We start from the raw sequence: 24,173 nt of genomic DNA, 5'->3' as shown, positions 1-24,173 counted from the left end.
AGACGATATCAATTGATGTCGGATGAGATAGAGATTATCCTACGGACAATATTGAATTTGTTGGTTCAACTGCGAACGTCAAAAATATTTTTTTAAAACATGTTAATTTGGAAGAATAATAAGAAATAGGGAAAAAATATTATCAAACCAAAACTTCTTTTCCCCTAAATATCAATTCATAAAATATTTTTATAGATCCAAACTTAAAGAAAGATTCTTAATAAAAAATAAAATTTCTTAACAAACTCGAAAAGAAAGATTCTTAATAAAAAATAAAATTTATTAACAAACTCAAAAAGAAAGATTCTTAATAAAAAGGAAAATTTCTTAATAAATTAAAAAAAAAAATTTTTTAACGAACTCGAAAAGAAAGATTTCTAATAAAAAAATACTTAACAGATTCAAAATCTTAAAAATCATCAACAAACTTCAAATATAAAATTAAAAAAAAATTCTTAACAAACTCAATCTTAAAAATTATCAATGAATTTCAAAAATAAAATCTAAGAAAAATTTTTAATAGACTCAATCTTAAAAATTCTAAATAAATTTAAAAAATTCTAAAATAAAAAATAGAATTTTTTAAAACTATTTTAAATATTAAAAAATTTAAAAAATTATTAAAATTAATAATAAAATTTTTGAAATGGTCTTAATCACCTGACGCCTATAAAAACAGTCAGGAAAGCGAACGGCCTTTTCCAGAAAGGAAGCCGTTCATTACTCGACGCGCTCTGTAGACTCCATCTATCTCTCTTCTCTCTCTCTGCCTCTGGAACTCGCTCGGCTCGGCGAATCAGGGATCTATTCGAGAGGAAGAAGAGGCAAACGGCTACTTCGCTTTCCTCCGGCTGCTTGCGTCGTTGATCGCATTCCTCTGGGTTTCTTTTGTTTTTGTTCGGGATGACGTTCGCTCTGGCCGGGACGCGTTTCCCCTCACTCCGCATCTCGCGGATAGCTGAGCGATCCGGATTGAGGAACTTGCGGAGGGGCAGCAGTGTGCACCTCGATTACGTCCCTAGGAATCCGACCGCAAAGGCGCTGGTATCTGGTGAGACATTTGCTTGCTTTGTTGGTTGATGCCTATTTTGGTGTGATTGTTGGGTACGTTCTTTTTGTTTTCGATTCAATTATTCTGCCTTCAGCCTTCAGATTTACCTTTTGGTCCGTTTGGTTTATTTTACTCTTATTTTATTCTCTGCTTCTGCAGTCTTTTACCAATAAATTCTTAGTTACTCTTTTGCAATTATTTGTCTATATCTGATGGAGCTGTTATATGATGCAATTGGCATAGTTCTTGATAGGTAATGTGTAATGCCAAAATAGATTCTGTAGCAGCCACCTTGATCTAATAAGAATAATTAAGTGAAAGCAAGGGAATACACAGTCAGTACTTTTGTCTGATTTGTCCAGAAAAGTCAAAAGAATTTTTTTAGTTTTTCCAATATTACTTTCGTCTGATTAGAACAGAAAAGTCACTTTTGTGAGCAATGAAATACACATCTGAACTTAAAAATTTTACAACTTATTATTATTATTAATTTTTATAAATAAAGGTATGAAATTTAAGTTTTGCTCCCTCTTTCCTTCCCCAAGGAGCAATTGGATGGAAAATATTTTTGCCATTAGTTTCCTATGATATTTTTTCAATAAACTTTTTCTTTCCCTAGTAGTTTTTTTTCCTTTGTAAGAAACAAGGCCTTAAAGTGAATGAATTATAGGTACTTCTCATGATATTGTTCCTATATCTTCAACTGTTGCTACAACGGGCAGAGTGCTAGTTCCAGGTATTGAAAGTGATGACTTGGCATTTTCCACTAACACATCTTCGAACATAGAAGCTATATCAAGTGGTCTACAGGTGAGTAGATATAGCTATGTCTTATTTTTCACCTTTATGCTGCATTGCAATTATTGTTTCATTATGTGACATCAAATATTACTCATGAATCATGCAAAATATTGCCTCATGTGATAATATAAAAGCTTATGTTTCATCATTTCATGCATAGTCTTCAGTTACATATCACAAAAATATTTCATCAAGCTTATTCAGCAGTTTCCTGTTGGCCTATGAATCACACTCTCGTTTCATGTACCACCTCTATACCCTTGTTGGATATCAACACTCAAATGCTGACACATTGTGTGGGCTTTAAATGTCTTTATTTAGCGCGTGTTAAAGTTTTTAGAAATAGTCATGTTGGACGGTTAATATATACTTGTGTGGATACTCGTACGTGAGTCTGAACAATAGCTGATGGCTGCTCTTGAAGTTGTTGGCTGAATCCTTCTTCAGAATTATTAGTTAAATATGTTTTTTTGCTCAACTTTGACCTTTTTAGGACGTACATAACTTGATAGTCTGATTTGTCAAACAATCATTTAGTTTCTGAATTGACAAATCACCATTTTAACACATCTTGTGCTATTGTTAAGTTGCCATATGTGTGTCTTAAGTATGTTTCTTGCTTAACTTTGACCTTTCTAGAACATACATAACTTGAATGTCTGATTTACCAAGCAATCATATACTTCTGAATTTTCAAATCACTGTTTTAACACATTTTGTGCTGTTGTTAACTTGACATCTATGTTTCCTTTGCAGTTGTTACCAGAAACAACTGACCTAGTAAGTGAGGAGAAGAAGGTTGACCCTGAAGCAAAGCAAACAATAGTCGCTCCTCAAATCATTAGCAAAGTTAGTAAAGACGAAGAAAACGTTGAGGTTGAAGGACAACCAAAGTCTATTCCTCCTCCTGGTTCTGGTCAAAGGATCTATGAAATTGATCCAACTTTAAAGGGTTTCAGTGGACATCTTGATTACCGGTAGGTATATATCCTTTGTCGTCTTATTATTCTTTTGTTTCAAGAGTGCAATTGTTGTTTATAGAAGAATTCGTATGAACATCTTTGACCTGCTAGTCACTATTGATTTATGCTAGATTCTTATTTCAATTTTATGGTTCTCTTCTAGGGGCCTGCATTTTGGAAATCCAATACTGCAATGCTTGCTTTCATATGAAAAAATAGGAACTGGACACTAAATTGCTTCTTATTCATCCCAGTCAAACTGTCATTTATGGTGTTCTTTGCATTATTTTTTAGTGCTTAAAAATTGTCATTCTTCATTTTCTCCACATCTATCTTTGTTATTGCTGATATCAAGAAATTAGCTTTAGTGAGTGATATCTTAATTTTTTTATTGCAGATATAGCCATTACAAGAAATTGCGCGAGATGATTGACCATCATGAAGGTGGTCTAGATAAGTTTTCCTGTGGCTATGAAAAATTTGGCTTTCAGCGCAGGTATAATTTTGGTATCTTAGCATATGATGAAAGCCATGGTTCATCATTCCTCACCTTGACTTTTATACTTGTGAATCTTAATTTTGACTTCCCACAGTTTACAGTGTGTTCATCTCATTCTATAATGAAGCAATTGTTTCACTACCATATTCTAATTGAGATCACTACCTTATTCTAATTGAGAATGGGATAGGTTTGTGTACTTTATAACCTTAGAAGGTGAAGCTGTAGAACATAGATCTTGTATGGTATCATTCATGTTACTGTCATGCTTCTCAACAAGTTGAATATGGTCAGATTGGTTGCTTTTAGCTTTGTATGGAGGTTAAAATATATCGTCATTACTGAATCCTGAATTGTTTAATGGGTTTTTTGAACAAGACTGACCCTTCTAAGGCACACCTCTTCTAACCAACATACACAATCCTTTTTCTTTGTACTAAACAATCAAGTAAAAAAGGAAGCCTCAATGCAATTCATGAGAGGAACAAGGGTTATCTCTCTCTCTCGTATGTCTATGATAGTATTTCAGTTAAGATCAGAAAAGAGTTCACTTGATTAATCGAGATTATCAAAATCAATTTTGGATAGCAAATTTCTAACCTATTCCATCCTTTTCATTTGTGATCTCACAAGTTTTCTTCAACCTAGTCCATTTTCAAGTGGACTTAAGTGATTTCTTGGTAATATTTCTATGAAACTCTACTTTCTTTGAACTTAACCAACAATTTAAATAAGATGACTGATCTTTGGTATCTGTATGATTATCAGTTGGTTTTGACAATGATGGTTCATACCCTTGTAACTGTTAACTCTTTGTGTTACTATGATGAATATAAAATCAGTAAAACCTGTGCCGCTAGAACTTGTGACAACTCAAAAACTGTATCATATATAGGTTTCTCTGTGCTGCCTTCTTTATACCCTAATGTAGTTCTGTCCTCGGTGTGTTGATAAGAACTAGTTAACATTTTCTTATGATAGTTAACACATGCCTGTTTTTTTTTTTTTTTTGTATTTTCCAGCAATAATGGCATCACTTATCGGGAATGGGCTCCTGGAGCAAAGGTTGGTCTTTTGTTTTAGCAATAACCATCTTATAAGCTTTTGCAGTCTTGCGACAATCAAGTATTGACAATTTTTTTTAATATGTTAGCTATCAATGTTTAATTGTTAGTTCTCATTTTAATTCTGTTTTAAATTCTGTATATTTGGCCACTGGTTTGTGGCTGAATTGGAATTTCAAATTTGTGTTTTTGTTAATCTATGAACTTGAAAATTCATTTAATATAGATAATGATATAGTAGGGGATTGAGCTTAATTGTGTTGGAGGATCCATATCGCCCACCTCATCTAGTGGGATAAAGGGTTGCTAGTTGTTGTTGTTAATCTATGAACTTGAAGTTACTGGTATTGTTAGGATTCCAAAATTGAACACACAAAATGCATAATTGTATTAGGGTTAACACAAACAATCTGGTAAAGAGAACTCTCTCCAACAGAATTCTTAGATCCCTTCCCCTCTAACTTCCCACAAACTTATAATCACACATACTCTAAAACATGCTAACATAATTGCCACAAAGATATAACTGACTCTAAAACATAAACTACCACTATCTATTAATTCTGTTTAGACCCTTTTTTGTTTTGTCCCTCCTGGAATATACAAGCCATGTTTTGGGCTTGTTTCCCTCACGATCCAACATGTTTCACCCATGATCCAGTACCTGGTCCTCATCTGGAACTTGGTTCCTATCAGGTATCCTGATTTGATTATCAATGATGTTTTGATATACAATTTTACATTAGAGTTTAGTTACATTTGGGATTATCTACAGTCTTACAGCACACAATTCTAGACAAACTAAAATCGGGCATCTTAATTAAAACATGCCCTTAGTTATGAAATTGTTGGAGAACCCATTGGCAATTTAGCTGATATGAACATGTGAGACCTTATTTGAGCCTGACTAAGTATTTCCTCCTTACCATTTTTTTCTTTGAAAAGTAAACTAGTACGTGTTTCTTCTGTAGATTTTAAAATTATAGGTCTATCAAGAACTTTCAACTCAAACTTGATGGATGAAACTATTCGCCTTAAGTTTCTCAGGCATTTTAAATTCCAAATTACTATTTCTTTGATACTTCAACTAGTTGAACCTATTCTTGGTATCTATATCCTACCGTTTTATGTTCCATTTTATTTTTTTAAAACCTATTTTCATCATCTCATCTAAGTTACTGAGTGCCAGCATGGTTATCCATTTTTGGGTCTTTTGACCATTTTTGGGTCGAATGTTTGAATATATGGCTCACTGAGTATCTTACTTGAGGAACCAAAGAATTATTGCTTGATCATAATAATTATGATCGTTACTTATCATAAAGCTAGATAAAGGGGTTAAGGGACAATTCTTGCAGCTTACAAGTGATAGTAAATAATGAAATTTCTAATCCGTACTCCATGACGAAGGAGCTGAAATAAGGTTACCTATGCATAATGCAGCAATCACCTGTGTAAATTCTAATGGATTTGATTCTTAGGTTTTATTAGATTTGGCAGTTTTTTTTTCAGATTTAGAGCACTTAACATGGAGCCAGTTGACAAAGTTCTTAAATGCAGAATAGTTGGGATATACATGCTATTGCTGTTGTATAATATAGTTTGACTTTGATTCTTAAAAATTGACTGTCCTACTGTGTAGATTAATGACTTTGTGTTGCTAGATTTGAACAGCATGAATTGTGTGTCAGAATTGAATTTATCAAATGTGCTACCTGAGATTTACCATGTGATATGTTATCTTCTATACCTCAGTTATCTATGTTACCCTTTTCCTTTTAAGCACGTGTAAGCCATCTTGGTGTGTTGTTTGGTTGTCGTGTCCCAATATATTGCTTGCTTAACATATCTGCTAAATAAGGACTTGGATATATTGAAGGGGTATTTATTCAGAGTGATGAATGGAGTCTACATTTTCTTTACTTCTTTGTAGCTTATCCTCTTAGAGAAGTAAATACTTGGTTTTGATTTCAGTGGGCAACACTCATAGGAGACTTCAACAATTGGAACCCCCATGCAACTGTCATGACCAAGGTGAGGCCATCTTTCATGAGTTTTTTTGTTTTTCTAAGTTATATAGTTCTTTCTTTGAATGACCCAAAACTTATGTTTTGGCACCATGCATCTTTTCTTATGATTTTTTCATCACAAGTGATGATGCATAGGTTGAACTGTTGCATGGTTTTTAAATCATTGACACATAATGTATCCTACTATGTGAACTTTTGCATATATAATCTTGAAATACTGAAACTAACTAAACCTCAGTAAAACCAGCAGTAGGTAGTTGGGTTAGTTTTGTTAGTGTCCCATTCTGTAGGAAGTTCCAAAGTATAAACTCTTCAAGAGTTTGTTCCCATGCTTTTGATTATTTAACTAGTTACCTCTCACAAGTATATGTATAATCTATATAAGCTGGTTTTGTTGGACATTTCTGCAGAACAGTAGTACACAATTAAGGGTTTTCTTCATATATGTGAATCTCATAATTGTTTCTTCTGCTGAATTTTACTGAACAATTATGCTCAGAATGAATATGGCGTTTGGGAAGTCTTTCTACCTAATAATGCAGATGGCTCTCCGCCTATTCCACATGGCTCACGGGTAAAGGTATGTTCTTTTGGAAACTATGTATTCTATATTTTCACCTTTTTTTTGTTTCCAGCGCCTATTATCACCAAATTTCTGTCTCGACTTGTTCCAGTTGTTTGCAGTTAATTGAATTATAGGCGCATGACTTGAATCTATATTATGATCTAAGCTTGAAACCAATCATCAGGCAGACTGATTACAGTTTCTAGCAGTGACAAATAATTTGGCTGCAGTTTTGTTTGTTTAGGATGCAAGGAAGGGGGATTATCATATAGAATTGGGTTCTGGCAGAATGATTCTGTATGTTTTATATGCTTATTTGAGCTTTCTGCCCAATTGACCAATCACTTAAGTTTCTCATATGAAAGATTCCTCAAATTACCAAAACATTACAGCTGCGACTTTCCCTTGGTCATTAGTAAAGATGAGTTTTTTTTTTAAAAAAAATTGTTTTATAACTCCTTTCAAAAATTTTTATTTAGTTGACTTTTTAAAATTCATTTATGATCTCTGTACACTTTGGAACATACAACACACTTAGTGTTGGCATGACGCGGTACCAAAGCTATACCTTTCTAGCTAGAGATTGAAACTCTACTCTAATACTTAATTTAAACCATGACTTTTCTTTTAAAGGAAAAAAAGATGCCATGGTCTAAAGAATCATAGCCGTTGTACCTCACTCTTAGCACTAGAAACATAGTACAATCATTGTTAATATTCATGGGAATAGTTTTTCTTATATGTGGCACTAAACTAATACAATGACTCATTTTATAAAACATGTTAATATTCATGTCAGATACGCATGGATACTCCCTCTGGCATCAAGGATTCGATTCCTGCTTGGATCAAGTTTTCTGTACAGGCCCAAAATGAAATTCCATATAATGGAATATACTATGATCCACCTGAAGAGGTACGGAATGCTATTCGTCACTACATATGTGGTATTTTAGCAATTTGGCAAGTTACTGGCACAAATATACCACCTTATTTACTCTTATTCACATTATTGTTATTTCTCCCTTGTGTCTCAAAGGATGAGCAAAGGTTCTTGTGGGCATTGCTTGCATTATTGTAGAAACTTGATTCATAAATCTGTGAATTTTCTAATAATTTTTTATATGTGTACAGGAAAGATATGTATTCAAACATCCTCAGCCGAAAGCCCCAAAGTCCTTGCGTATTTATGAATCACATGTTGGAATGAGTAGTCCGGTATGGATATTCTTGTGAATGTTTGGTTTCACAATTTTGACTACTTTATATTTCTCTGTGATCTTCATACTATGGTTGCTCTTATTTGTATAAATTCTCAACATAAGCATTGCTCATTTTGAATTACCACAATGTGATGCCTGATACTTGGCATGATGATGATATGCCTTTATAGTGCCTGATTGGGAACCACATGCCAATACAGGACTGAAAAAGATAATTGGAGAGAGCGTTAGTGATTGTATGCATAGTAATGAATTTTTTCCTTCTATTTTGATTATTAAAGTGGGCATCTTTCTAAATGTAAAGCAAAAAATAACCACCTGCGATGCAAAACTTGTATTTGTAGTGTGAAATTCAAGCTATCAATTGTTGTTGCTTCTTTGATTTACATTTCAAGAAATGTGCTATTATCAGTGATTTGTGGGCGTGTGCAGGAGCCCAAGATCAACACATATGTTAGCTTTAGGGATGATGTTTTGCCACGAATCAAAAGGCTCGGGTACAATGCTGTTCAGATAATGGCCATTCAAGAGCACTCATATTATGCAAGCTTTGGGTAATATTTTCCACGTTGCTGCCTTATTGTTGCACATTTCCTTAATGATGTAATGTATTGTGGTTCAAAAATGCTAGAGGCTCTATGAATTGAATTCATATATATTGTTGCACACTCATATTATGCAAGCTTTGGGTAATACTTCTGCATTCCTCACTTTCATGAAGCTTATAAAAGGACAAAGAGATACACATTGTAAACTTAATGGGTACAATGTAGGGACTATGTGATTGTCCACATCCATTTTAAACATTTTAGAAACTCCTTCAAGAAGCTTAGTGCTCACTCCTCTAGTTTCTTTCAATTTGTGAGCAAAATTGATTCTAATGCATATGTTATCAACCCATCTGCTAATTTGAATATTAGTTAAATTTTCAATCTTGTGTACTTATTGCCATATGGGGGAGCATCCTAGTCTTTCTTTGTCTGCATTCTTGTATAATGGTTTGCATATAGGCCACGATATGACAATATTAGTTCCTATCCTCCTTTCTACAACACAACCTGTTTAGATGGAATGTATTGTGGGATTCTTAAATAATGATAGCCCCTCACAGAAGCATCTAAAGATAGATACAACTCATTGGAAGGGATGTTGGGAGATTGAAATAGCAACAATCTGGTGTATGTCAGACCTGTCTTCACAAAAGGAGTAATATTTTAGAAATACTCTGGATTTTTCTGGTGTCATCCTGCAAATTTCTGAATTCTTGAGTTATTGATTGCATACTCTTCAAATGTTTGATGCATAGAAAGTATGTTGTGGAAGGATAGGATAAAGTCAAATGTCCAATTTTCAATTATGGATATGCTATTTGTGCTGACAGATTTTCTTTCCTATGGTTTTAACTACCACACATTGGATTGCAGGTATCACGTTACCAACTTTTTTGCACCAAGCAGCCGTTTTGGCACCCCAGAAGAGCTTAAGTCCTTGATTGATAGAGCCCATGAGCTAGGTCTTCTTGTTCTCATGGATATTGTTCACAGGTGACTTTACTTGAAAGGATGAAAAGTAACATCATTCTTTTTGGTTTATTCAGTATATTTTTTGGTTATTATTTATCCCCTACATTTGTATGCAACATACATATGCACACTCTTCATCATAGGTAACGTTCATGTGCTGCTGCATTTATTTACTTTGTTTTCCACCCATAAAGTTCCTACTTTGTTCTTTACTTCTTTCCGTAAATTTACATTTGAACTTCTAGAACGCCTTGGAGTCTGCTAGTCAATTTAATAATTGGAAAAAAGTGTTAGTTGCTTGTTTGTACGCTGAAGTAATTTTTTTATACAGTACAAAACAAATGCCTTTTTAGTTTCATCTGATCCTCTAGCTATGCAAGCATGGGATGAGAAGTAATGGGCTTCTTCATCTATTTCATTGTCATTTTACTTTTCTGTTTGTTATTTTGTGCCTACATGCCCAATGCATCCATGTGATTACATGACATTCATCTATCCAAAAGCACGAGATGGTTTTGGTGCTAGTGATCACATATACCTACATAAATCTGAATGCAAATTCTTCTCTTTTTCTCTCAGAAAATAAATACTCCAGCATCAATCATATCGTTAGGTCTGCATTTTTGTCAGATAGTTTATGAAATATACTCTCTTCTAAACATCATCCATTTCATCTCCAGCCATGCAAGCAACAATGTACTTGATGGGCTTAATCAGTTCGATGGTACCGATTCACACTATTTCCATTCTGGATCACGGGGCTATCACTGGATGTGGGATTCTCGCCTTTTTAACTATGGGAGTTGGGAAGTAAGCATACCTTTTCTTTTTTCAGAACTCTTTAGCTTTAAATGTTCAACTGTTTCATCTTCTTGTCTTTTTCTAGGTCTTAAGATTTCTCTTATCCAATGCAAGATGGTGGCTAGAAGAATACAAGTTTGATGGGTTCAGATTTGATGGAGTAACCTCAATGATGTACACTCATAATGGACTTGGGGTTAGAGGCTACTTTCTTTACTATCAAAAATAGTTCAGAGTTTTCAATTTGAAAATGTAGCTTTTTTCTCTATATATATTATCATTATGGTTGAAATTTCACACATCCCTGTCTCAGAGGTAGTGATAGTGCAGATATGTTCATGCCACTGAACTTTATTATAGGAATGTGATATTTTGTACACTCATCTGAGGAAAAACTCTATTTGGTGTTCTCTTATTGTTATGATATTGAACTTATATTTTTGCGATACAATTTTGAACTATTGCGACATGCCACATGAATCTCTTGATTTTTGCTGTTCCCTTTTAATTACTGCTTGATGATAGGTGGGATTTACTGGAAATTACAATGAATACTTTGGATATGCTACTGATGTGGATGCGGTGGTCTATTTGATGTTGGTAAATGATATGATCCATGCACTTTTTCCAGAGGCTGTTACTATTGGAGAAGATGTAAGCATCCTGTTCATTTATTTTCAGTATCTATATATATTTCGGTATAAATGAATTTGATCAGCAAGCATTATGAAACTTATTAGCTAACATATTGGAGAACAGATTTCTTGAAATCCATAGAGGATTTTACTTTAGTTGTATTGCAGATTTTACAAATGATATACAATCTGATATAAGAACAGTTATCTCATTTTTAGTGTTTCAGTAGTAACTGCTACTGACTATTGGTTATATTCATTAATTTTCTTTTATTAAATGCATTAATGTACTCAAATAGGTCAGCGGAATGCCAACCTTCTGCATGCCTGTAGAAGATGGTGGTGTAGGATTTGATTATCGTCTTCATATGGCTATTCCAGATAAATGGATTGAATTTATGAAGTAAGCACTTCTGGAACTTGTGTTATTTTCTGTACACTTTTTATTTCAGATTCTTTCATTCTATTGGTAAAATCTGTTTTCTTTGCCTCCATTATTCCTTGTACTGTTATATGCTATCATAAATTTTGATATAACCATGTTACAAGGCTTCAATAGTAGCTTAATTTGTTGTCCAAATAAATAGAATGAAGCATCTTAAAAGTTCAGATGATTCACATCCCCTGACTTGTTTCCTTCCACCAATGTTTCCTGCCCAACGAAACACAGACTTAGTCTGGAACATGCTGAACATGTTTCTTGGTGACAGATCTAGCAAATTTAAGTGCCCATGCCTACTTATTTTCTCACTGGAAAATTTTAAAAGTGGTTCTTTCATGCTTTTCATTCATCAGGTTAAAGGATGAAGACTGGAATATGGGGGACATTGTTCACACTCTCACTAACAGGAGGTGGCTAGAGAAATGTGTGGCTTATGCTGAAAGCCATGACCAAGCTCTTGTTGGTGATAAGACACTCGCATTTTGGCTAATGGACAAGGTTCTTATGATGCTCCCATCTACTATTTTGGCATGTCTAGTATGAAAATCATTAAGTAATAAACTAAGCCATGAAAAATTACAACACATTCATAAAAAAAATGACGTGGTTATTAATGCATAGATTTATATTATCTCATATTAATATAAAAGTAGACCAGAGATTGACAACTCATCTTGATTTTGATGTCGTGATTGCTTTTTCAAAGATTTCCATGCTCTGGTTTCTGTTTGTGTTAGAGTTCCTCATTGTGTTGCTGCTCTAACATTAACTACAACGTAGATTTATCTTTGTTGGGAACTATATGAATTTTGATTTTAAGGCTCAATTTTCTTTCTATTGATGTAGGATATGTATGATTTTATGGCACTGGATAAACCATCAACGCCAAGGATTGATCGTGGAATAGCTCTACACAAAATGCTTAGACTACTCACAATGGGTTTAGGTGGTGAAGGATATTTGAATTTCATGGGAAATGAGTTTGGGCATCCAGGTAATAGTGCCACTTTGTTTGAAGGATTCTAAGTTTGAAAGTTCGGGAAATTTGTTTTACTTTAATCATACTCATTGATGCAATCCTTTATATTTTAATTCTTCCATTTTCAGAATGGATTGATTTTCCTAGATGTGATCAACATCTTCCAAATGGAGTGATAGTGCCTGGGAACAATTCTAGTTTTGACAAATGTCGTCGTTTGTTTAATCTGGTAAGTTTGTTTAATGGTATGATAGTATTGCATTTTACTTTAGGAAGACACAAGAAAGTGAAGTAAAATTTTGATAAAAAAACAAAAGTGAACTAAAAATGAAAACAAAGATTATCTTCATAAATGGATAATTCATATCAGGTTGTTTTTTAGTCTAATTTGAAATGCTTGCTCCTTCATTTGCTGTATCATTCAGTTTTCCCTATGTAATTTCAATCATACACAAACATCAGCATGTTTTCACAATTATACAATGTCTTTTCACTGCTATCCATTAGATCCAATTGTGTGGTAGAAATGCCAATTTTTGCATTTTTAGGGCACATTCTTCTTTTCGATAATTTTGTATCTTATGAAAGTAGCAATATTAATATGTCATTCAAGGAAATCAAGAGAACTTGCCAACTGAATGCATATCATATCCAAGCTGCAGATTGCTCCTTTATTTAAATAGTGTATCCTAATATCTGAAAATTTTGATGGAAAGTAATTATTGTATTGCTTCTATATTCATGAGATAGTCATTACATGAGTATATATCGACTCATGGTAAAACTTGAACAGCTGTGGGGAAAAATACTCTTAACCATAGAATGGGGGCTCAAATACCTTGAAGAATTTATGGGGGAAAATACAATATCTCATGATGATACCAAAATTATTTCTATTAATATGGAACAAAATTCACTAGGTTGATAACTCTATTTATCTAATACCTCTAATAATATCTATATACATGGTGTTAATTTCCTACTATTAATGCAGATTTTATATACATGAACTCTTAAGGTTGATTTTGTATGTTTGGTCAAGCATGTAATAGAAAGTTATCTTAGGATATTTGCATATAAATACTTAGCAAACTACTTTTCGTAATGTCAGGGTGATGCAGATTATCTCAGGTATCGTGGAATGCAAGAATTTGATCAAGCAATGCAACATCTTGAGGAGAAATATGAGGTATTTACTCTTGCTCATCAGCATAGTGAGTTTTTGATATTGTTTGGATAGCAGTTGCGTAAAATCTTAAGCATGTCTATATGCTTATTCTGTAATCTTTTGGATAGCAAGGGATATACAACTTTTCTAAATGCTCATTTTCATGTTCTTAATGACAAAAAAGTAAAGATATTGTATTTTAAATTTGTGCTACTTAAAATGAAAAAATGTTGCAAATAAAACAAAGAGGGAAAGGAGTTTGATAGTTCAATATACAGAGAAAGTCCTGCAAGTACTATGGGCAGTAAGAGTATAATAAAGAAGATAACTAAATATTTTAACAATGATTTTTTATTTGACGAATTGATGGACTTAGAGGCTACTGAGATCTTATCAAAGCTAGGGGAGAATATATTTCCAGAAGGTGATTGGCAAAATTAAGGGACCAATAACTCTAGGTATATAGTTCGTTGGCGTATAAGGTCCAAAAACATTAAAGACGTTTTATTAACTAACAAATTATTGCATAAGGTCTTTTTTCATCACTGTGTTCAATGTTTTTTCTATATTGGAATGTTAGTTTTAATTGGATGGTTTTTGCAGTTCATGACATCAGAGCACCAATATATTTCCCGAAAAGATGAGGGAGACAAGATGATTGTTTTTGAACGAGGAGATTTGGTATTTGTTTTCAATTTTCATTGGGCCAATAGCTATTTCAACTACCGCATTGGTTGCTTAAAACCTGGAAAATACAAGGTAAATTTAATCGACCAGCTGTTAACTTATTTAACATATGAATGACATTCAAACTGCCGAGCAACTCGAATAAATTCACTTTATGATATGAGTTTAAATCCTCAATAGTTTAGCAATTATCTTTTCAATCTATCCTAATTTGCACAAACATATAGATTTAATGCCACATTGGTATTGGTATACACTCGTTTCAGGTAGTTTTGGATTCTGATGATAAACTATTTGGCGGATTCAACCGAATTGATCATACAGTAGAACACTTCGCCAATGTAAGACTTTGCTTATTGGATATCTTCTTGATTCTAGTATCTCTGAAATGACCTTATCATTGTGAATATGCAGGAAGGTACATATGACAACAGGCCTTGTTCCTTCTCAGTCTATGCACCAAGTAGAACCGTAGTAGTTTATGCTCTTGTTGAGGACTGATTGAAGATTGCTAGGCAATGAAGTTACTTCACAAAGTGGGATACCTGCATCACCTACACCTCCCTGTGTGCCTAAAAGGCCATCTACTAAGTTGGATGATATTTAATAGGAACCTCTTGTTCTCCATTTGATTGTAGTTATTTGCTTGTCTTGGAATCTATTCTCTCTCCTGTTAAACTTCTTTTCAATACTTTTGTGATTTTTGTGTTAGATCTGATGGAATTTACATATATCTTTAAAATAGTATAGTATTGTTCATTTTTTCATGGTTTTGTTTTTGGGGTATTGAGCCTCCCTTAATGGTCCCAACACTTTTTACTGGTTCGTGTCCCAACTGATCCGCCCCTTTAACAGTCCTAATGGATCTTTTATTAGGATCCTCCGTCACATAACCCGTTCTGATATTACTGATAGTTCGATGGAATCGATATTATCCACTTTGGGTTCACGTCTTCATGATTTTATTTTTAGATTTTATTCAAAAGATCTCGTACCAATATATATATCTTTATCTTATAATCTTAAGATTTTTTTCATGTATTTTTAATATGAGACTTTGATTGTATCTTAACAATTTGTCCTTTCATGTAAAAAAGAAAATCAAAAAACAAAGTCAGTGACTAAATGAGGATAAGATTTTCTTCACCATTATTAGGATCAATTCCTAATTATATCCCTTTTTAAAGGTTTTTTTTTAAAATGGCTTATACCAAGAATTTTGTTTGAATCATTTGAATTAGAACTATTTCTTAACGATTATTCTTGTATTAAGAATAGAAAAAAAGTAAGAAATTTATGTTTGTTTTTAAAGTAAAAATAGTTTGATCTGTTGTTAAATAACTTCTTTCAAAAGTGATTCCGCTTCCTCGGTGAATGTCTTGGTAGAAGATATTTTTTAAATGACAATTTTAATAAATGTTATTTTGTATACATCAATTAATTTTTTAAAATTATTAATAAAATTAAAAATATACTGTATTTATGTGCACTATAATGAACTTTATTTTATAGTATTTATGTTAACTAGTCATTTAATTAAAGTGTCTAGCACATTTGATAGGTGCTTAGAAAGTTATTATCAGCTCTGATACTGTGGTAAAAAAATAAATTATTTTTTAAATATTTAGAATTTAATTTTCATATAGAATATCTAATGGCATCATATTTTTTTATATTTATTTGTAATCATACCCAATTTAAAAAAAAGTTATTGTCAAGATTTTATATTTAAATTTTATTTTCATAATTTTTTTTAAAAAAATATGATACATTAATCGATATAAGAGAAATTTATTTTAATTAATTAATTTTATTGATTATTGGAGGTCGATCTTCTTAAAATGATCATTTTATTCCCGTTTTTATTTTTTTTCTTCGATTTTCTATGATATAAAATACAATTTTTTTATTAATTTGATATTAGAATCAAGTTAATTTTATATTATGATAAATTGATGTTTCTATGAAAATGAATTAAAGAGTAGAAATAAGCAAATAAAGTCCTCCACGGTCCATTACAGCGTTCACCGTCATACCTCGTTGTTGACTGGCTGCCGACCACAGCTGCAAGATCCATGGGTCCCTTTGCAATTCTGGGTACGTGTCATATAACGGTTGGTCCTCGTGATGTGTTGCTCCGTTTTAATTATTCAATAAAAAGATGGAATTCATCACCTTAGCGACTCTACACGATTGATCTCATAATCATTTATAAAAAAGTAAATCAAAAAATTATAATTGACCACTACGGATACTCAAATGTTTGCACGTTGAATTGATGGAATTTAGCTTCAGATTTTACGCATGCTAATAGGGCATTGCCTATTGACCATCGATATGCCAACTCATACTCATTGTCTCTATATCAATTTGGTATACTTTAAAATCATGTTTTTTTGATAATTTATATCATCGTTACTCTCTTAATTCCTAAATTCTAATAATTTTCAGCCTTAACCTCTAAATAAGTTTCTATTTCTTTTTTCTTATAAAACATGACAAGAGAATCAAAGCCTCTGCGGCTAGGGGTGGAAATTCAAATTCAGGTATATAAAATTCAATCAGATCCTATCAAGTAATATCCGATTCATAGGGATAACAATGAGTCAGATTTGAGTCGAAATCCATATCCTTTGTCCCATCATCATTTATTATATTCATCTCATTCCTGTCCTCATCGTGTATTCAACTTTCATCACCATCCTCATAACCATTGAATGATGGATATCCATCCTCATCTCATACTCATCGATACGATCAGATATCTTTTATATTAATATTTTTCTTCGTTCCATCAAATTATCATCATTCAACAAAAGTATATTAGAATTAATATCATATAAAAAAATATAATAAATATTTATATGAGGAGAGAAATTGAGAAAGAGAAAGAGTTGGTTGCTAGTGAAATGAATAAAAAAATAATTAGTGGGTATATATATACATATATATTATTTAATTGAATATTCAAGGTCGGATATGAATAATTTTATTAGATTCACCTTCATACTCATATCCAAAAATTTTCTATTCGATTACCCAATTATTTAATCATGTATAAAAAATTCTTCTATATCCTCCTCCATTTTGGATCAGGTATCAGATCCTATATTAGATTAAGAGAAAATTATTATCCCTATCAATCAGATCGAGATTTTATTATTGTCGGGTCGAGCTTGGATAGGATTTTTCCTATCCAAAACTTGATTAAGTATTCATCTCGTATTATATATGAATTAAACCTAATTTATTCATGTCTTATTTTTCTTATTTCACAAGAAATATCATCAATGGCAACGTAAGTGATTTTCAAAGATATTCATATATGTATATTTTTTTCTTTATCATAAAAAAAAACACACGGTGACACTTTTATTTATCTTTTAATTATTATTATTTAATATTGTCAGCTTACAAAATGTATAAATTTTCAATGTTAATTTTGCAAAATAAATGAGTGAGAACTTTGATAAAAATAATCAAATATAAATTTTTTTTAATTTTATCTCTTTCAACTTGTTTTGTCATTTTCCTTATTTTAATTAGGGGTACAAAGTTCTTCTCATTTATTCTATTAATATTTTATTTTTTAAAAAAATTATCAAGTATCTGACTTATGGGTACTCGATCACATCAAATAGTGATTAAATATTTTTTTCTTACTCGATATGTCGAATACTCAATTATAACTATTCGAATTCGATAAAATCCAACCCGCACTTACCTCTACCCAGGGGCTATAGTACGTTGACAAAAGGTGGGGCAGACTCCTTAGGCAATGAGGGTTCCTCGGGATCCAGGACACATTACACTTGAGGAATTTGAAAAACTTATGATAATGATGGTCTTCAAGCCCCATTTGTCCTAACCCTTATATCTTGGTAGACGATAAAAATTTTTTGTAGGATAGGATCAATCATCTTCGAGATTAATCCGATCATAAGAATCGAATACTTGAATTATAAAAAAAAATCAAAGAATTTGAGAGTTTATTTTTAATTCTATTTTATTTTCATAAAATCTTGCTGTTTTTTTATTAGGTTTTCGTATGTTGTTTTCCTTTTTTTTTCACGTTGGATGTGAGATTAGTATAAAATTTTCAAACAATTAAATAAACTTATACTGAGAACTCGATAGCATCTAAATGAATCAAATTTAAGTTTATAAAAAAATTAAATTAAATTTAATAATTATTTCAATAATTTAATTCATTTTGATCTAATTTAGCATGACACGTTTATCTTATCAAATAAATTTAAATATCATAAAATTTAATTGACTTTACTAGTTATCACTCTATTTCAACTAGAAAACTTTATTAACCTCAAGTTAGAGAGCGAGAGAGAGGATAGAACTTAGAGGCTACTCATCAAAATTTTTGTTGCCTTTTTTTTTTCTTGATATCTTTCTCTTTATTGTTTTAATCATTCACATGTTATTTTGTAACAACCTTCTTTAGAACCACTGAAAATACTACTTCATTCCGCATTTGATCGAATAAATTAATGTCGCAAAAGTTTATTTTATAATCCAAAAGTATGCACTTTCCGGTGGACCTTTTCTAAAAAAAAAAAAATGATAATCCCAATAGCCACATCTTTGGAGGTGGTCACCGGTCCCACGGAAGTTTCCCACCGACCACCAGGGTAAATCGGGAAGCGCATACGGCGGCCAATCCAGATGCCCAGCATCCTTTGATTGCGTTCCCCATTTGAAAGAAAATTCCTGCAAATACGTCGTAGTTAGGGATCGAACCGCGAGTCCCTGAGTTCCGGTGGACCTTTTCTGATCTGATGAAAAGACTAACAAGATTCGTACACGTGCCGGTCAAATCCGGTTACGCACCGAGACAGCAGTCCTATTCTATCAGTCTATTAAACAACGACCACAAAACTACAAAACTAACGACGCTAAGGACATTAATTCCAAATGATTTAAAAGAATATCCTGGAGAATAAAGGAATAACCTCATGAATAAATATCTTTTATTATTTATTATGGAGAGCTATTTTAATTATGATTAAAAATTATCATATATAAATTTGTGCTTGATGATTTTTAATTTTTTTTATAATAAAAAAATTAAAAAATAAAGCAGTGTAAGTCCAATAATTTTTATATGTTTGATTTTATTTTTTTTTATTTTTCAAACATTGACTTTCAATGAATATTTTATTAGAAATTTTATATTAAGGGTAAAAGATGTATTTTTAAGTTAAGAGAAATAATCGTGTCATTACTCTCATTTGCTTTTTATTTTTATACTCTTATATTTTTTATATTAACAAATTAAAATGGAGATGACCTAGACCCGACCACGGGTCGGGTCTAGCCCGGACCCGGACCAGGTCAACGGGCCGGTTGGCCCGTTGACCCGGTTAGCCGGGCTGAACCGGAACCGGCCCGGTAGGATGCCGGGCCGGTAACGGTTCAAGCCGTTTGGAACCGGCGGGTTGAACCGCCGATTTGGATTTTTTTTAATTTTATGATTTTTTTTCATTTGTATATATTATCAATACATTTTTATATAAAATATATTCATTTTTATTTAATTAAATTATAATTTAACATGTCGTTACTGCCTTACTGGGATCAAACCAAGACATTTCGGGACACAAGCACATATACTCACCACTTTTCTATAACACTTTTTTTTCATAAAATTAATATAAATATATATATACTATATTTATATTTATTTAATTCAATTTTAATACGCTTCTCACCGGTCAAAGACGGGATGAATTGTATGTGCCAATGACTTTTATACATAATTTCAATACGATATTATATATAATATAGTTATTTATTTATTTCAAATATATTATAATACGCGATTGGTGGGATCGAACCGAGAGTTCCGCATGAGAAATGGATACAGAGATCACTATACTACAACATCTTTAGTAAATTTATTCAATAAATTTATTTATATATTTATTTCAAAATTATATTTACATGCTGTTAGTGAGGATCAAACCAGAGTATCCCGCGTGAGAGAAAGGAATACGCACCACTAAACTACATCGATTTTTCTCTCTTTTTTAAATATTTCTTTTATATATATTTTAAATTTTTAATATAATAATCTCGAATCGTCGTGAACCGTCGCGAACCGTGAATCGAACCGTGAATCGGCGGTTCCGAACCGTGAACCGTAACTGTCTTGGACGGTTAAGGTTAAGGGTCGACCTGCCATGAATCGTTGAACTGGCAATTTTGAACTGTCGAATCGACGATTCTGAATCATGGTCGGGTCTACCGTCATCATTGCCCTTTGATCCATCCATAAGAAAAGAGATATTGCAGAGGAGGAATATGCCACCTTGATTCAGAGATCCATTCTTCTTGACCGTCCATTGATATTTTATTGACTAGGGCCCACTAGGTACAACGTCAGAAACGATGAGTCATTTAATTTGTTTATGAAGAAAAATTAAAATCACATATTCACATCAAGATATTTAAATTTGAAAATCTTAAATTAAAATCTAACTAGTATCATTTTATTTTAATTTATATATTAATTATATATATATATATATATATATATAATTTAATAACTAATTTCAAAGTAGTAATAAAATTTATTACATGAAATGTATAAATATCAATTATTATAAAATTTATTACATGAAATGTATAAATATTTCAAAGTAGTAATATAAAAATTTCACCATCACTTATTATATTTTAAGAACATATTAATTCTTCTGCAGAAAAGAAAAGAACATATTAATACATTTATTATGTCCATTGATATTAATTTTATATTATATTCTTTTAATTTGAAATTCAAAAATAAATAATTTTGGCGTCAGTTCATTTTGAAATAAAATTTGAGTGTAAATTCGATTTGAATTGTTTAAATTATAATTCGAATAGAATTGAATTATAATTCGCTATGATTTAAATTTGATTTTTAATTTGAATATATTTAAATTAAAATTATATAAAAATAATTAAATCGATTTAAATTATAAATAATTAAATAAATATTATAAATTAAAATTCAATTTAAAAAAATTATCTAATATGCCTGAGTTCAATAGAATTTGATAATTTTAAATATAAAATAATTATTTTTTAAATCAAGACGATATCAATTTACATCGGCCGAGATAACGATTATCCTATAGATAATATTGAATCTGTTGGTTCAACTGTAAACATCAGAAATAATTTTTTAAAACATATTAATTCAGAAGAATAACAAGAAATATGGAAAAATATTATCAAATCAAAACTTCTTTTTCCCTAAACATCATTTCATAAAATGTTTATATAGACCCAAATACCAAGAAAAATTCTTAATAAAAAATAAAATTTCTTAACAAACTTGAAAAAAAATCTTAATAAAAAAAATTATTAACAAACTCGAAAAGAAAGATTCTTAATAAAAAAGAAAATTTCTTAACAAATTTAAAAAGAAAGATTCTTAATAAAAAAAAAATTTCTTAACGACCTCCAAAAGAGAAAGATTCATAATAAAAAAAAAATTTCTTAATATATTTTAAAATCTTAAAAATCATCAACGGATATCAAATATAAAATGTAAGAAAAATTCTTAACAAACTCAATCCTAAAAATTCTAAATGGATTTAAAAAATTTTAAAATAAAAAAATAAAATTTTTCAAAACTACTTTAAATATAAAAAATTTTAAAAATTATTAAAAATAAAAATTATTAAAATTAATAATAAAATTTTTGAAATGGTCTTATTCATCACCTGACGCCTATAAAAACAGACAAGAAAGCGAACGGCCTTTCCCACTCTGGTTGCGACGTGCGCAAATCGGAAGAAGGAAAGGAAGCCGTTCATTACTCATCTTCTCTTTCCTTCGCCTCTGCAAATCGCTCTCTCGGTTTCTCTATCGCCGACCCACCGGCCTTGTTTTTCACTGCTGTCTAGCTGTTTTTTCTGCTTCGTTTTCTTTTGTTTTTGTTCGGGATGACGTTCGCTCTGGCCGGGACGCGTTTCCCCTCACTCCGCATCTCGCGGATAGCTGAGCGATCCGGATTGAGGAACTTGCGGAGGGGCAGCAGTGTGCACCTCGATTACGTCCGTAGGAATCCGACCGCAAAGGCGCTGGTATCTGGTGAGACATTTGCTTGCTTTGTTGGTTGATGCCTATTTTGGTGTGATTGTTGGGTGCGTTCTTTTTGTTTTCGATTCAATTATTCTGCTTCAGAAGTCCGTGGTTTATTTTTCTTTTTTGTTATTTCCGTGCTGTTTATTTACCTTTTGGAGTGTGTCATTTGATCTCGTTTCATTAGTTACTCTTATTTTCTTCTCGCTTCTGCAGTTCTTAGAGTGATTTTTTTTTTAAAAAAAATTCTTTTACCAATAAATTCTTAGTTACTCTTTTGCAATTAGCTGTCTATATCTGATGGAGCTGTTATATGATGCAATTGGCATAGTTCTTGATAGGTAATTATGTGTAATGCCAAAATAGATTCTGTAGCAGCCACCTTGATCTAATAAGAATAATTAAGTGAAAGCAAGGGAATACACAGTCAGTACTTTTGTCTGATTTGTCCAGAAAAGTCAAAAGATTTTTTTTTGTTTTTCCAATATTACTTTCGTCTGATTAGGACAGAAAAGTCACTTTTGTGAGCAATGAAATACACATCTGAACTTAAAATTTTACAACTTATTATTATTATTATTATTATTATTTTTATAAATAAAGGTATGAAATTTAAGTTTTGCTCCCTCTTTCCTTCCCCAAGGAGCAATTGGATGGAAAATATTTTTGCCATTAGTTTCCTATGATATTTTTTCAATAAACTTTTTCTTTCCCTAGTAGTTTTTTTTCCTTTGTAAGAAACAAGGCCTTAAAGTGAACGAATTATAGGTACTTCTCATGATATTGTTCCTATATCTTCAACTGTTGCTACAACGGGCAGAGTGCTAGTTCCAGGTATTGAAAGTGATGATTTGGCATTTTCCACTAACACATCTTCAAACATAGAAGCTATGTCAAGTGGTCTACAGGTGAGTAGATATAGCTATGTCTTATTTTTCACCTTTATGCTGCATTGCAATTATTGTTTCATTATGTGACATCAAATATTACTCATGAATCATGCAAAATATTGCCTCATGTGATAATATAAAAGCTTATGTTTCATCATTTCATGCATAGTCTTCAGTTACATATCACAAAAATATTTCATCAAGCTTATTCAGCAGTTTCCTGTTGGCCTATGAATCACACTCTCGTTTCATGTACCACCTCTATACCCTTGTTGTTGATATCAACACTCAAATGCTGACACATTGTGTGGGCTTTAAATGTCTTTATTTAGCGCGTGTTAAAGTTTTTAGAAATAGTCATGTTGGACGGTTAATATATACTTGTGTGGATACTCGTACGTGAGTCTGAACAATAGCTGATGGCTGCTCTTGAAGTTGTTGGCTGAATCCTTCTTCAGAATTATCAGTTAAATATGTTTTTTTGCTCAACTTTCTCCACCTTTTTAGGACGCATATAACTTGATAGTCTGATTTGTCAATCATTTAGTTTCTGAATTGACAAATCACCATTTTTAAGACATCCTGGAAGGAATTGTTAAGTTGCCATATGTGTCTTAAGAATGTTTCTTGCTTAACTTTGACCTTTCTAGAACATACATAACTTGAATGTCTGATTTACCAAGCAATCATTTACTTCTGAATTTTCAAATCACTGTTTTAACACATTTTGTGGCTGTTGTTAACTTGACATCTATGTTTCCT

The 24,173-nt window shown here is 31.8% G+C and overlaps 1 protein-coding gene across 2 annotated transcripts in view; it reads left to right on the top strand.

The window, feature by feature from the left end:
* Positions 1-903: 903 nt before the first annotated feature.
* The window catches only part of LOC141836692 (1,4-alpha-glucan-branching enzyme 2-2, chloroplastic/amyloplastic-like), a 25,069-nt gene continuing 1,799 nt past the window's right edge, over positions 904-24,173 (top strand). Inside the window, exons 1-22 of one of the 2 annotated variants that reach the window (XM_074724202.1) lie at positions 904-1,051; positions 1,722-1,861; positions 2,609-2,829; positions 3,212-3,310; positions 4,336-4,378; positions 6,352-6,411; positions 6,907-6,987; positions 7,772-7,888; positions 8,107-8,190; positions 8,628-8,749; positions 9,620-9,739; positions 10,399-10,528; positions 10,605-10,715; positions 11,045-11,173; positions 11,454-11,557; positions 11,950-12,094; positions 12,443-12,590; positions 12,704-12,804; positions 13,687-13,764; positions 14,347-14,502; positions 14,697-14,771; positions 14,845-15,091. In XM_074724202.1, coding sequence (XP_074580303.1) covers positions 904-1,051; positions 1,722-1,861; positions 2,609-2,829; positions 3,212-3,310; positions 4,336-4,378; positions 6,352-6,411; positions 6,907-6,987; positions 7,772-7,888; positions 8,107-8,190; positions 8,628-8,749; positions 9,620-9,739; positions 10,399-10,528; positions 10,605-10,715; positions 11,045-11,173; positions 11,454-11,557; positions 11,950-12,094; positions 12,443-12,590; positions 12,704-12,804; positions 13,687-13,764; positions 14,347-14,502; positions 14,697-14,771; positions 14,845-14,931 — 2,499 coding nt within the window. In that variant the 3' untranslated portion in view covers positions 14,932-15,091. Of the gene's footprint in view, positions 1,052-1,721; positions 1,862-2,608; positions 2,830-3,211; positions 3,311-4,335; positions 4,379-6,351; positions 6,412-6,906; positions 6,988-7,771; positions 7,889-8,106; positions 8,191-8,627; positions 8,750-9,619; positions 9,740-10,398; positions 10,529-10,604; positions 10,716-11,044; positions 11,174-11,453; positions 11,558-11,949; positions 12,095-12,442; positions 12,591-12,703; positions 12,805-13,686; positions 13,765-14,346; positions 14,503-14,696; positions 14,772-14,844; positions 15,092-24,173 lie in introns of those variants that run through there. The other variant, XM_074724200.1, reaches the window with a different exon arrangement.

Source organism: Curcuma longa, chromosome 10 (assembly GCF_044706935.1).
Source record: "Curcuma longa cultivar G26 ecotype Majalengka, Jawa Barat chromosome 10, ITB_CL_G26_1.1, whole genome shotgun sequence".
In the NCBI taxonomy this organism is placed as follows: domain Eukaryota; kingdom Viridiplantae; phylum Streptophyta; class Magnoliopsida; order Zingiberales; family Zingiberaceae; genus Curcuma; species Curcuma longa.
Note: the sequence above shows the minus strand (reverse complement) of the source record. Positions and strands in the feature narration are given on the sequence as shown.